General features: G+C 38.9%; 1 protein-coding gene and 2 pseudogenes across 3 annotated transcripts; 1 reads left to right on the top strand and 2 right to left on the bottom strand.

The window, feature by feature from the left end:
- Positions 1-1,093: 1,093 nt before the first annotated feature.
- Positions 1,094-3,585, top strand: LOC125220417 (3-isopropylmalate dehydratase small subunit 1 pseudogene; annotated as a pseudogene). Its single transcript, XR_016135492.1, has 2 exons — positions 1,094-1,902; positions 3,327-3,585. The product of XR_016135492.1 is annotated as a 3-isopropylmalate dehydratase small subunit 1 pseudogene (transcript).
- A 4,949-nt stretch (positions 3,586-8,534) lies between these two features.
- On the bottom strand, positions 8,535-9,954 carry LOC125222621 (RHOMBOID-like protein 13 pseudogene; annotated as a pseudogene). Its single transcript, XR_016137643.1, has 2 exons — positions 9,787-9,954; positions 8,535-9,696 (listed from the first exon to the last, which is right to left on the bottom strand). The product of XR_016137643.1 is annotated as an RHOMBOID-like protein 13 pseudogene (transcript).
- Positions 9,955-11,047: 1,093 nt separating this feature from the next.
- On the bottom strand, positions 11,048-12,688 carry LOC125222619 (fructokinase-2-like). The gene is made up of 4 exons (XM_048125335.2): positions 12,190-12,688; positions 11,767-12,099; positions 11,570-11,686; positions 11,048-11,438 (listed from the first exon to the last, which is right to left on the bottom strand). Exons 1-4 carry the CDS (start codon positions 12,577-12,579, stop codon positions 11,250-11,252), a joined length of 1,029 nt encoding a protein of 342 aa, XP_047981292.1. The 5' UTR covers positions 12,580-12,688; the 3' UTR covers positions 11,048-11,249.
- Between the last annotated feature and the right edge of the window lie 1,271 nt (positions 12,689-13,959).

Genomic DNA, 13,959 nt, shown 5'->3' on the forward strand with positions numbered 1-13,959 from the left:
TTTTGAAGTTATGATTCAATGTTGATTTTGATTTAAATACTAGAATCGATTTTGTGTGATTTTGTCGCATGCAAACCCCTCAATAGTATTATCAATATACTCCTTCATCAGTGTGACCTTCTAATCTAACCACTCAATTTACAATACATTTATCTAATAAAAAAAATGGAGGAAAGTGAATATTGTAAAAATGCGTTAGTCACTATAGCTTTGTTTAAATTAACGATGCATGAGTGATGGATATTAATTCGCGAATATTGATTAGAATTCAAATGCTATTAGGGATGAGAATTCGGTCAGTTCGGTTTCAATCGAACCGATTAGTCAGTTAACCGACTCCCATTTTTTCCAAAATTCAGAACTGAAACCGAACCCTCTGTCGGTTCGATTCCTCAAGGAACCGATCGGTTCATTCTTTGGTTCCAACGAAGGAACCGAACTCAAGTGCAATATAATACATTAAGTAATAAATCGTGAAATCAAAAGGACAAAAGTAAAAAACCATGATCATCAAAAACCAAAATTCCAACAAAGTTTACAAAACTAAGTCCAAAACCAATATAAACCAACATCATTCATCAAACTAATTTTTACTTTTCTAAAACAATAATAATAATACTAAAACAAATATATATAAATTAAATATTTAGAAAATAACGATTATTCGGTTAGAACCGGAACCGAGATTAGCTTAAACTTAATAACCGGAACCGAACCTTAACCTTATTTTTTCGGTTTCCAATTAGGTTCGATTCTCGATTAAACAAGAACCGAGAACCGTTTCCCCAGTCGTAAATGCTACAACGATATTATACAAATTGGATGATCAAAAGATGACTAAGGCTGTCATACAATTAAAAAAAACAGCCATTCATGCATTAAAAATTGAAATTGGATGATAAAAAATGATTAAGGCTGTGATACAATTAAATAAAAATTGAAATTGGATGATCAAAAGATGATTAAGGCTGTGATACAATTAAAAAAAACATCCATTCAGGTATTAAAAATTGAAAATAATATTATTACTTGTAAGAGTTACCAAAACTTATTTTTATTTATAATAATTATAGAAGATGAACACTATATAAATCTTACTCCATTTTTAATCTCTCTCACTATCCCACAACAATGGCGGCTATCTCAACAGTAACACCACCCACTTTCAACCTCTCCTCCTCTTCCCGAAACCCTAATTCCCCTTCCTTCTCCTCCCTCAAGCTCGCCTCCTCCAATGCCAATCGCTCAATCCCCAACCCCAAATCCCTCAAGCTCCACCGCAATTCCCGATTTGTAACCGCCGCCGCCACTTCCCATCCGCCGCCTCCCCCGCCGCAAACCCTACCAACACATTCCACGGCCTGTGCTACGTCGTCGGCGACAACATCGACACCGACCAAATCATCCCCGCCGAGTACCTCACCCTCGTCCCCTCCAACCCCGACGAGTACGAGAAGCTCGGCTCCTACGCCCTAATCGGCCTCCCCTCCACATACGAATCCCGATTCGTCGAGCCCGGGGCCACCAAAACCAAGTACTCGATCGTGATCGGCGGCGATAACTTCGGCTGCGGCTCGTCCCGCGAGCACGCTCCCGTGGCGCTGGGGGCGGCCGGCTTGGCGGCGGTGGTGGCGGAGTCGTATGCGAGGATTTTCTTTAGGAATTCGGTTGCTACTGGGGAGATTTATCCGCTGGAATCGGAGGGGAGGTTGTGCGAGGAGTGTACGACTGGGGATGTGGTGACGATTGAGCTTGGGGAGAGTAAGCTGATCAATCATACTACGGGGAAAGAGTATAAGCTGAAGCCGATTGGGGATGCTGGCCCTGTCATCGAGGCCGGTGGGATCTTTGCTTATGCTAGGAAAGCTGGAATGATCCCTTCCCGCGATGCCTGATTCCTCGGTAATTATACAATATTATTCCTTCAGTATCAACGCTGTTCTGTTGTGTTATTTGGTGAACCTAAATCATGGACTGGATAAAATCTATCTCCATTTTATTGAGCAATTGAATGAGGTCTGTTGTGAAATTTGGCCTAAAGTAGTGAACCTGAATCATAGAATGCATAATTTGTTGGCTTTCGTAGTTGATCTATCACTGTTTTCTCGAGCAATTAAATGTGGTCTTTGTGTGTTTATTGCGTTTGCTACTTATCTTGACATATAGTAATACAGAAGAAGAAAATTGAATTTTGAAGAAAATAGTTTTTCTTGACTGGTTAAGAACTTGATTCCCCTATTTAGAACGTTGAGATATCCATCATGCTCATGAGGAAGAGCATATATACAAACTTAATCTAAAACATTTTGCATTATGAAGGGAATAGATGACTTGTGTTTGTGTAACATGTCTACGGCCGAAGTAAGACTCTGTTGGATGCCTGATAGTTCCCACATTTAAAGAGGATTAAATAAAACAAACCTCTCTATATCTTCCTGGGACTGGTTCACCATGGTAGACCACTAGACCTATAAAAGTTTGTTGGTGTCTTGCGTTGTAGTCTTTCTGGTTTTCTTATGGATCCAATATCCAGTTTGTTTGTTCAGTGGCTTTCCGTGGTTGATTGATTGTTGTAATACATGTTTGTTTGAACCCCCAAAAGGTATGCAAAATCATGCTGCGTGTTTATGGCATTTAATTGCTATGTTCTACAATTTGAAGCTACCAGACACAATTTAATCTGTAGATTCATCTGTATTCTTCGACCCCATTTTGGGGTTACATCTGTTTCTATTTTGTTGATACTATTTAAATTCTAAAACAAGCATGGCACTTCTTGCGACTGTTACTCCTTGAAGTTTTTTAATATGGATTTGTTAGAGCTTTTGCAAACAGAGCCGTGGTTTAATCTTTTCTTTGCAAATAGTTTAACTTCATATATGTGTACACAAAAGTATTCTGGAAAGCCTAATCTGCATATTTTTAACCAAATAAAGAGAAAGAAGCTGAATTGTGCTTTTCTTTGGTACATGGAAATGGTAGCAATGGGGTGGTAAATTTTTTCATTCCTGCTAATTATTTGCTGAAGTGCATCAACAGTTACTATTGATTAACATATACAAATAAGAATGTTAACAAAACATTTACTTTTCTTGCTTTGAAACTTAACAAGATACTGGGCTCACAATTACAACCTTATGGAAACCACAAACATGATTCAAGACAGGTATGAAGCTCACACTCGAGAGTGAAGGAGATCAAATGTGTTTGATTCTCAACGCTCTCTTTGTTGTGCATCTCATACAAGCTAGGAGTCTTAACTGATTGGTAAATCCGTTATCAGATGCTATGCTTCTCATCGTTTTTTTCTTTTTATTTCGGTGCAGGTATCTTCACATCCTGACACCGTACGCCACCATGCATCTCCATCAGTCTTGAGAATTGACATTGTGATTTCTAAATAGATTCATGTGTGCTTGTAGTGTGATAGAATGATGCTTCTTTATCCTACATTAGTTTTAGTGATTCAAGTTGGAACCTTATTAGCTGTGCTGTGTTAAGACTTGAGATCAAATTATTGTAAGGCTGTTTTGCTGCATTTAAACTGATCTAAATAAATGTGAACAAATGTTTTGTGATGCAAAATCATCTTTCTTCATCCTATTATTAAAACGCAATTTTGATGATTTAATTAAATAGTATCAACTGATTGAAGCCATCATCATCCTTGCAATTTCTTTGTAGCTGACTTGTCCATCTCTGTCTAGACCAACTTCTTTAATCATTTCTTCTACTTCTTCATCACCCACTACTCCCAAATTCATCAACGCATCTTTCAACTGTTCGAAACGGGCCATGATAGATATTTTAAGGTATAGTTCGTATATGAAGATATGTCTGCGTTCACCTCAATAAACGATATAAATCCATCTTTTCGCAGTTGAAAAATGTGAAGGCTTGTTTTAGCCTCTTCATCTACATCTTCCTATTAGATCATCAAACTAAACTAGTACATCAAATTTCTGAAACTTTTAACCTAAATGGAGTACTATAAATGCTACTTTACCTTCATTTTGGCTCCATAATAATTAAAAACTCTTGGGGTTCGTTCAGTACACGGAATTAGAATTGAATTGGAATTAGAATTCTGCAGAATTGAATTTGAAAGAATTGAATTAATTGATAATTGATAATTGATAAGAATTTGAATTCAAAAAAATTATATAGTGTGTGTGGGCTGCTATGTGTATTTGCAGGGTGTGTGTTGTGTGTGTGTAGGTGCAGGGGTGTGTGATTATGTGTAGGGCTGGGGAAAAATATCGAAAAAATGATATATCGCTCGTATCGTATTGAAAAATATCGAAAAATTATCGAATTTTCGATATATCGTAATTTTCGATACGATACGATATCGTATCGTAAGTTTTCGATACGATAACGATATGAATTTCCTTATATCGCGATATATCGTTTTATATCGAAAATACGATATATATCGAAAATTTTCGATATATCGATATTTTCGATATATATCGTTATCGTATCGATATATATCGATATATATCGAAATTTTCGATATATATCGATATTTAACGATATATCGAATTTCGATACGATATATCGAAATATCGATACGATAACGATATGAAATTTTTTTATATCGAAAGTTCGATATATCGAAATTCGATATATCGAAACTTTCGATACGATAACGATATGAAATTCTTTCATATCGATATTTTCGATACGATACACGATACAACGTTTTCGATACGATATATCGTATCGACCCACCCCTAATTATGTGTGGTGTGTGTGTGCAGGTGTCAGTATGGGTATGTGTGTGTGTGTAGGTGTAGGTGTGTGACTGTGTGTGCAAGTATGTGTTGTTTGTGTAGGTGTAGGTGCGTGACTGAGTGCGCAAGTGTGTTGTTTGTGCAAGTGTGTGTAAATGCGTGTGTTGTGCGTGAACGTGCAATTTTATTATTACTTGAAATTCCAATTATCTACTTCGCATATGGAATTTAAATTATGAAATTGAGAGGAATTGGAATTGTAATTCAATTCTAAATCCAAATACTTTGTGGTATCGAACATTGGATTTGGAAACTCCAATTCTAATTCTGCATGTCCAATTTCATGATAACGAACGGAGCCTTGAAGATCAATGAATCCATCACGATCAATATCGACCTCATTCATCATTTCTTGAATTTCTTCTTTGGCACTCATAGATGAGATTGCTGATTCTAGATCTCAGCCTACAAAAATATAAATAGTACACTAATGTCATGTTTGGTAGGGACGATAATATGAAAATCCATGAACAAAGTGATAACTCATCTAGGGATGGAAATCCATGAACAAAAAATTTATTCATGGATTTCTATCCCTATATGAGTTATCACTCTTACTAAACATGCCATAACTCACTTAGTCCTAGTATTTTTATTATTCATAGAAAAGGAAAAAAAATAAAATAATAATACATGTATAGACAAAATCAGTAATAAAACAATTATATGTAGATAAACTCATGGAATAAAGTTGGTATGAGTTATGAATAATGCATGACTTTTCAATAGACGCTTTTTTTTTTAGAAATATGTTAGAATGATCAAATATTATCCGAACTGTTGTCATATATAGTAGTAGTTAGGGCATTCACAATGGGGCGGAGGATGCGACGCCCTAAGCCTTGCCCTATGCGCTGCCACATCAACATTTTATCCTTCGCCTATTCCACCTGCAATGAGGCGGACTATAGCTCGCCATAAGCCCCGCCCTAAGTATTTTATTTATTTTTGAATATTTAAACACTACAATATTTATTTTTTATGTTTGCAAACATATCAATTAGCAAGAATAAATATAAAAACACTATAAATTAAAACAAATCATATTGTCAATATTTATTTTTTATTTTTTATTTTTTGTGCTTGCAAAAATGAAAAATTGTCGGAATTCATTATTGAATTTAGAGAGAAATTGAGATGAGGAAGAGAGTGGACTGAAAGGTGTGAAATGAAGAAAAAAAATTGGTGATATATATAGAAGAAAATACAAAAAAAAATAAAATGTGTGCATCCTCCGCCCTATAGTCCGTACCGCCTGCAATGGCGGACTAAGAGGCGGAGGATAGGCCGGAGGATGCATCCACCGTGTCATAGTCCGCGGACGATGCATAAGGCGCGGAGGATAAAATATGCATAGTCCGTGGTGCTGCAGTGGTGGACTAAGGGGCGGAGGATGCATCGTCTGTCGCATCCTCCTCTCAATTGTGGATGCTCTTATATATAACGTATACTCGTCCAGATTGAATATTTTTTATTATGAACTTCAAGATTGATTACTGGTGTTTGCAGTGATTTGGCGTCTAAGGTTATCTTCTACGGCGTCCTTCCCGTTCGCCCGTCGGGGACGGGCGACCCGACGGGCGCCATAGTGGGCGGGAAGGGCGCCCACGCCCGTCCCGGGTGCCCCTGCGACGAGCTCGCCCCTCCCGTCGACGGGCGAGTGGGACGGGCGCCACTATGGCGAAGGTCGCCCGTCCCAACTCGGACGTCCGACATATTTTTTTTTTTTTTTTTTTTTTTTTTTTTTTTTTTAAACTCTATAAATAGGGCTCCTCCAACGTCATTTCATTCACACCACTTGTGTTGACAAGTTTCTCTCTCTAAACCTCTTTTTTCAATTATCTGTAATGGCGAGTAGTCGTGCGGGTGGTAGTGGCGGAGGCGCTAGTGATAGTGATGGCTTTAGCGATGATGAATTGGATCTCGCTGTGCAAGCGGCGATTGATCGACGGATCCGGCAGAGGCAGCAGCGGCGGCGGCGGCCGTGCCTCGGCCAATCCATCGCCGACGGCATGTACCCCGGGACCACATTGCTGCACATCAGCGGTTGTATGAGGACTACTTTGCTCCAGAGCCGCGTTTTGGGGATGCCTTATTCCGCCGACGTTTTCGGATGCATCGTCCTCTGTTTATGCATATCGTTGGTGCATTAGAGAGGAGGTACGAGTTTTTCAGGATCAGGGAGGATGCGGCTGGCAAACCCGGACACACGCCAATACAGAAGTGTACGGCCGCAATCAGGCAACTGGCGTACGGAGGGCCGGCCGACATGTTCGACGAGTACCTCCACATTGGGGAATCTTCCGCCGTCCAGTGTCTGTTGGAGTTTTGCGCGGGCGTTAGAGCGATATTCGGGGATCAGTATCTTCGACGTCCGGGCCCCGAAGAGTGCCAGCAACTGATTAATATGCACGGGTCGGTGCACGGGTTCCCTGGGATGTTGGGCAGCATCGATTGTATGCATTGGGAGTGGAGGAACTGCCCCGTCGCCTGGAAGGGGATACACACTTCCGGCTTCAAAGCCAAGCATCCCACGATGATCCTTGAAGCTGTAGCTGACTACCGGCTGTGGATATGGCATGCTTATTTTGGAGTAGCCGGGTCGAACAACGACATCAACGTCCTCCAGTCGTCGCCCCTGTTCAACGATCAGTGCAATGGCGTTGGTCCCGCCATCAGTTTCATCGCCAACGGCAACCAGCACAACATGGAATACTATTTGGCGGATGGGATATACCCAAGCTGGCCCGTCTTTGTGAAGTCGATCAAGCATCCGGTCGGGCCAAAGAAGAGCTACTTTGCGACCCGGCAAGAGGCAGCGCGCAAGGATGTTGAGCGCGCATTTTGTGCGCTCCAGAATCGATGGGCGATGGTGAGGGGTCCGGCACGGCAGTGGTATATCCCCAACATCGGCGACATCATGTACGCGTGTATCATTCTGCACAACATGATTGTCGAAAGTGAAGGTGACGAATTGACTCAATGGAACAGCGAAGATGACACGGGTGCCGGACCCAGCCACGGCGTGGCCACCGCGAATGTGAACATGGGTGTACCTCATGGAGAGGTTGAGCGGTTGCGCGCATTTACCGACATGCGGCAAATAAATGCCCATATTCGACTTCAGGAGGATATCATCGAAGAGGTTTGGACGCGGAGGGGTGGACACTGATGTGGTTGTTTTTTTTTTCGCATGATGTATGTTTTTTTTTTCTACTATGTAATTTTTTTTTTCGAATTATGTATGTTTTTTTTTTAATGAAATATTCGTATTTCCCGTTCGTATTTTTGTCGGATTATGTCTTCCGTGAATTTAAATTTTAATTGTGAATTAATTTAATTGTGGGAAGGGCGAGTGGGAGGGGCGAGTGGGAAGGGCTAGTGCAGTGGGAAGGGCTAGTGATGTGGCAGTGGAATGGGAGGGGCTAGTGCTGACGTGGCATGGGAAGGGCGCGTGGGAGGGGCGAATGGGAAGGGCGCCGCCGGAGACAACCTATGAATATAGTTGATTTAAGAAAGTGAGCATACAACTCTAAACAAAGTCAAAAACCACCTAAAACAAGTAGTATTAATCACATCAAGGCAGATTCTGATGTAGCAGAATATTATCTTCTACCATGTTTCATTATATCATAAAAGCTCATTTGTAAGGGTTACTACTCAATCTATTCTAAAAGAAAAAATAGGTACAGGTACTTCACATGCAAAATATGTGCTTGATATCTGTACAGCATAAAATTCAATCAATATCTTTTTACCCATCCCAATAGTCACCACTAATATGATACTACTACATAATAATCCAGTTCAAATCCTATCTGTTACTAGCAAGAGGAGAGAAAACCTTGATACATGAATATGACGGCTAAGATCCAAGAAATAAGTGCTGCTTTTCGATACAACATCAAGAAACAGCATGCCAAAGAAAGCTTATTCTTAATCCAATATTCTGAGACATCCTTATAGTTGCACATTCAGAACCTATTTCTTTATAAAGCTACACAAGATTCAAAACACCATCAGAGGCACTCATCTGCAGGGTTCTACCATTTCCAGAAGAGAGAAACCGCACAGATGGTAAGGAAGAATCTTCCACGGATTCAATCTTGAGAAAGCTGAAATTGTACTTACCGGACTTTTTCAAACTAAAAACGAAAACAAGAACAATCCATCCCAACATCGATACAGCCCAGTAGTTGGTCATCCCATGTATCACGCCCCAGGCAATGGCGTACCCAACAATGATCCCAGATAAATGACCAATAAAACTTGCTTGTGGCACAATTATAGACGTGAAGATGAGGGACTCAAAAGGTGCAAAACTGATAGGAAGGGAGAGGAACCCGAAAAGCTCCAGCTTCGAAGAGGGCTGCTTTGTCGACAGTATAGTCATCCACCCAAAAACAACACAGGAGTATCCAACAGCAGTCACTCTCCGGAAGTAATCAATCTTGAACTTATTGATCAAAATGTGGTATATACCGAGAACTAGCAGCCCCGAGAGCACAACCAGCAACATCGTGTAATGAAGATAGTATTCGACACCAAGCCCTAAATGCCCTAACTGCTCTATAACCCCCAAACTCCAGAGTGCACTCATATTGAAAACAAGATGAAGGATGCTAATATGAGAGAATGCAGATGTGATTATCCGCCAATGATGGCCCTCCAATGCAGTGTCGTAGTTCAACCCCACATGTGAATACCCAATCCCCTTTTTCTGAATATAGAACCAAATCAAACTGCATATCGCAATCATACAACTCGTTGCTGGTTTTTCGCAAATCTCATAGATTAAGGGTTTCCCCATCTACACCAAATTGAACTTCTCTATAGCAACTGATTCATATGCTTAAAAAAACACCAATCTTTGAGGGCGAAGCATTTGATGAATCGACGACTGTGGGGATAAACAAACAGAATTCGACTTTAAGATTTCACAAATTCAGTTCAATTAAATTTAAACCAAATAACGGAAGCCCAATCTCACCGAAATTCAAATAGAGTAGCATCAAGCAGAGCCACGATCCTGAATGAATAGAATAGAAATCAAAACATTGAGTACAGTGATCGAGATCCCCTAATTCGAAGGTAAAATCAGCGAGCGAAATTATGGGCATATCTATTTGGGGGGTTTCTACTTGCTCCGGGGCCCACAGGATCAGAGGGACATGCGACAACACAACTTCTATAACTCCAATTCCTTATAAATTTATTTATTATTCACATAATTATTTTAAATATTGGTATTTAAAATAAATACGCCGTGAATATTGGAACCAAGGGAGAGTATATTTTTACTTCAAATTTTAAACTTTATTAAATCATGCCAACTTATAAATTCATACACAAACTATATAATCTAAATTATTGGTAAAAGTTCTATTTAAAGAAAAAATAATTAATCAATTTTGATTTCTTGTTGCCAAAATTTCAACCAAAACACTGTTGTTCGTTGGAATTGAGAGCACCTACATATGAATACCCTCCAATCAGTTTCCCAATTCAGCGTCAATTTAATATACTCCCTCCCTCCGACTCCCACTAAATATCACATATTTAATCGGTGCATGTTTTAAAAAATTGTTTGAAGTAATAGAAAATTTATAAAGGAAAGTAATAGAAAAGTTAGTAGAATATGGACTCCACTTTTATATACAATATTAGTTTTATAATTTATGAGTATAATGAGTTAGAGATATGCAGTATGCACTTACCAAAAATAGTAAAAGTGAAATGAGACATTTATTGAGGATCATTCAAATAATGAAATATGTGATATTTAATTAGGACCGTATAGCATTAGATTCCAAAGTCTAGAGAATTTGGATTGTGGATGACGGTCCCAATATCAACAACTTAGAGCATATCTAGGGAAAGAAGTATGCAAATATAATGATAAAGAGAAATATATACACATATTTTCCTATTTTTTGAAAAAATTATTTCTCCAATGAAAATAGTAATTAAGAAGGTATTATATCTTCTTTAGTTTTGAAGAAGTATATTTAGTTATCTACATCTTCTCCAAACAAAAGGTAAATATGCTAATTGTTTTTGTACACTTTTTTTCAATTCACCTTCTTAACCATTGGAATTTACCATTTTTAAAGAAAGTATATCAACTTTTTTGTAGAGGCGAATATGCATGAGCTCTTTCCTTTACAAATGATCTTACGATCGAAAAAATTAGATTTGATGCTGCTAAAATGAATGTTGAAATTCATATAGAATGAATTGTAATGACGAAATTAAGGTTATGAATTATGATCCCTCCGTACTCTGTATATAGTATATATCGGGTGTCACACCCTGCTCAATCATACAATTGATGCGAGTTTATTGAATTAGAAGATGCATGGCAGATGAATACACAGCAAGACTTACAATTTGATAAATTTCAGACGCACATAAAATATTGAATTAGAAAATAATACAATAGTAGATCATTGGTTAGTTGTCTTTGTTGGCGAAGGGAAAACAGTTTGAAAAGCCGAAAAGGTTTTTCTTGTTATGATCTTGGTTGAGAAGAGTGAGGACTTGAGAGTGAGTAGGAAGAGCAGGGATGGCTCCCTTCTTGGTTGTCGTGATCGCTCCGCATGCACTTGCATACCGAACCACCTCTCTCAGCCTCTCCTCATCCTGTCCATAATTTAACCGTTTAATACGATAGATAAAACACGATAAGAATACACAATTTAGATCATACTATTACTGTAAAATAACAAAGTTATCTACCCTAAACAGACAGATCATTTGAATTGGAATTTGACCTCGATGATGGAAAGATCATCCACGATCTTACGTAGGAGGGCTCCCATAAATGCATCGCCCGCTCCAGTTGTGTCCACCCTCTTTAGACTATAACCTTCCACTGCTCCCTTGAAATTCTGCACCACCATCAACTTGATTAAAAGTTGAAACAAAATAACATAACATGTAATCAAATGCAACCGGCATATCACCTCACCTTGGTGTAGTATCGACATCCCTTTTTCCCAAGAGTGAGAAGAAGAAGCTTCAAGTTGGGGCGCCAAAGCGACAATGCAGATTCATCATCGAGGCTGGAGTTGTGTGTGAGGAAGCACAGCTCATCATCACTCATCTTTATCACATCAGCCTTGTCCCACACACTCAGCATCCCTTCCCGAGCCTCCTCCGCCGACGGCCACAGCGGCAGCCGCAGGTTCGGGTCGTACGAAAGCAGCGCTCCAGCGGCCTTCGCCTCCGCCATCGCTTTCAGATGTGCCGATCTACATGGCTCCCCAATCAGGCTTATGGATCCAAAATGGAATATCTTCGCCTGTATAGAGTCCCACCCGGTTCCAATGCAAAATTGATAAAGTAAAAAAGAAATATACAGAGACCAAATTTGATGGACGAACATACTTACAGATTTAATAAGTGGGAGATTTAGTTGGGGTGGAGTTAGAAGCATGTCGGCGCTAGGATTTCTATAGAACATGAACTCACGCTCCCCATCGGCGCGTAGGGTCACGAAGGCCAGCGCGGTCCTCGCGACCTTGTCGAAGCAGACGCCTTCGGTGGAGACGCCGTTCTCTTTCAGTATTCCGGCGAGCATCAGCCCGAACTCGTCGTCGCCTAGCTTCCCCACGAAGGCCGTGTTCCCGCCCAGCCTCGCCGCGGCTATGGCCACGTTAGCCGGCGCGCCTCCCGGTGCCTTCACGAACGCCGGCGCCTCCGCGAGAGACACTCCAGTCACTGTGGGCACCATGTCGATCAACATCTCGCCGAAGCTCACGATAAGGCCGCTGTTAGTCATCGCGGATATGAATGCAAATGCACCAACAAAATGTGTATTTGTATGTCAAAATTAGCTATAGAGGGGCTCATATATATATTGTAGTACTATAGATATATGTGTGCATATGAATTTCAGATTAAAAAGTAAGAGTACCAAATTGGATATGTTTATGTTATAAATAATTAATAGAGCTATAATATTTATTTTAACATTGTATACTCAAAATTAGGAATATGAATAACTTGTAAGCTACTTACGAGAATCTATCGGCTTTCATTAAGTATACGTGTGGAAAAAATTTGATTCTATATACCTTTCTCAACTCATTGTAATTCTTCAAGTTATTCTGCATTTTTGTGGTCCATGACAGCATCTTGTTTTATTTATCAATCAACAAAGTTTATTCTATAATGTTACACCACAATTTGGTTATATAGTAGGGGAAATGGAGCGATTATGATTGATATACCTCAATCTTTCACATTTACTGCAAATTAAAGTAATAACTAAACCACTTAATTAAGGAGCGTTTACAGTTGGGAGACAATATCCATAATTGACTATTTTTATTTTCAGCAAATAATTCAGCAATCCTAATCGTTTCAAGGAGATATGAATTAATTTTAGCATGAAGATACTATACAAAATGAGCTTTAGTATGTCATGTACTTCAAATCGAATAAAACTCTATGGACATTGACTCATTGTTCTTGCTTCAAATGTGTGTTACTATTTAATTGGATGAAAGTTGTTCTTCTAACAAAGTTCGACTAGTCCCAGTATTGTTTTTGCGTTTCGTCTTTTACTTTTGTCTACTTGAAATACTATAATAATCCTTAATTATAATTTATCGTCCTTAATTATAATTTATCGCCTTGTAATTTTCCTCGGTAATAGGTATACTTAATTAATCCATGCTGGTTATATATATTAAGATAAAATCTGGGATATAATATAACTTATTGATTAAGTTGTTAATCTTTGTAAAAGAAAAAATGTCGATATTAGATTGTTACTATATTTTTCTATTCTTTTTTTCTCTCGCTGTCATCAACTAATCTTCATTTAAGTATGTTTATTAACTACCATGGCCCATGGGGAATCCCACTTTATCGAGTAAGAGAGCATCCATAAAAACTGATATAGGAATAATTTGTTTGTGAAATGCTACTTGTTAATTATTTACTCGGACATACTATATATATTATACTCAAGAATAATTATTTAAAGAAACTTATTGGAGACAAAATTAGAGACACAATAGAAAGTTTTAAATAATATATAACCGAAGTTGAAAGCGTAAGTAAACGCTACACTTTAATGTTTTGTATTTTTGGAACGTTTTGTGTCCCTTAATTTTAAGGGACTCCCCAAGAATGGAACTTATTTTTAAGAGGT

Source organism: Salvia hispanica, chromosome 1 (genome assembly GCF_029641045.1).
Source record: "Salvia hispanica isolate PSC_SH4W2 chromosome 1, Shi_PSC_v1, whole genome shotgun sequence".
In the NCBI taxonomy this organism is placed as follows: Eukaryota; Viridiplantae; Streptophyta; class Magnoliopsida; order Lamiales; family Lamiaceae; genus Salvia; species Salvia hispanica.

Bases quoted from the DNA above. Each gene is read 5' to 3' on its own strand.
- LOC125222619 (XM_048125335.2), bottom strand. From the start codon at position 12,579: ATGACTAACAGCGGCCTTATCGTGAGCTTCGGCGAGATGTTGATCGAC. The intron at 12,100-12,189 runs GTAAGTATGTTC...GACTCTATACAG, and splicing joins ATCTCCCACTTATTAAATCT to GCGAAGATATTCCATTTTGG. The intron at 11,439-11,569 runs GTCAAATTCCAA...AATTATGGACAG, and splicing joins ATGATCTTTCCATCATCGAG to GATGAGGAGAGGCTGAGAGA.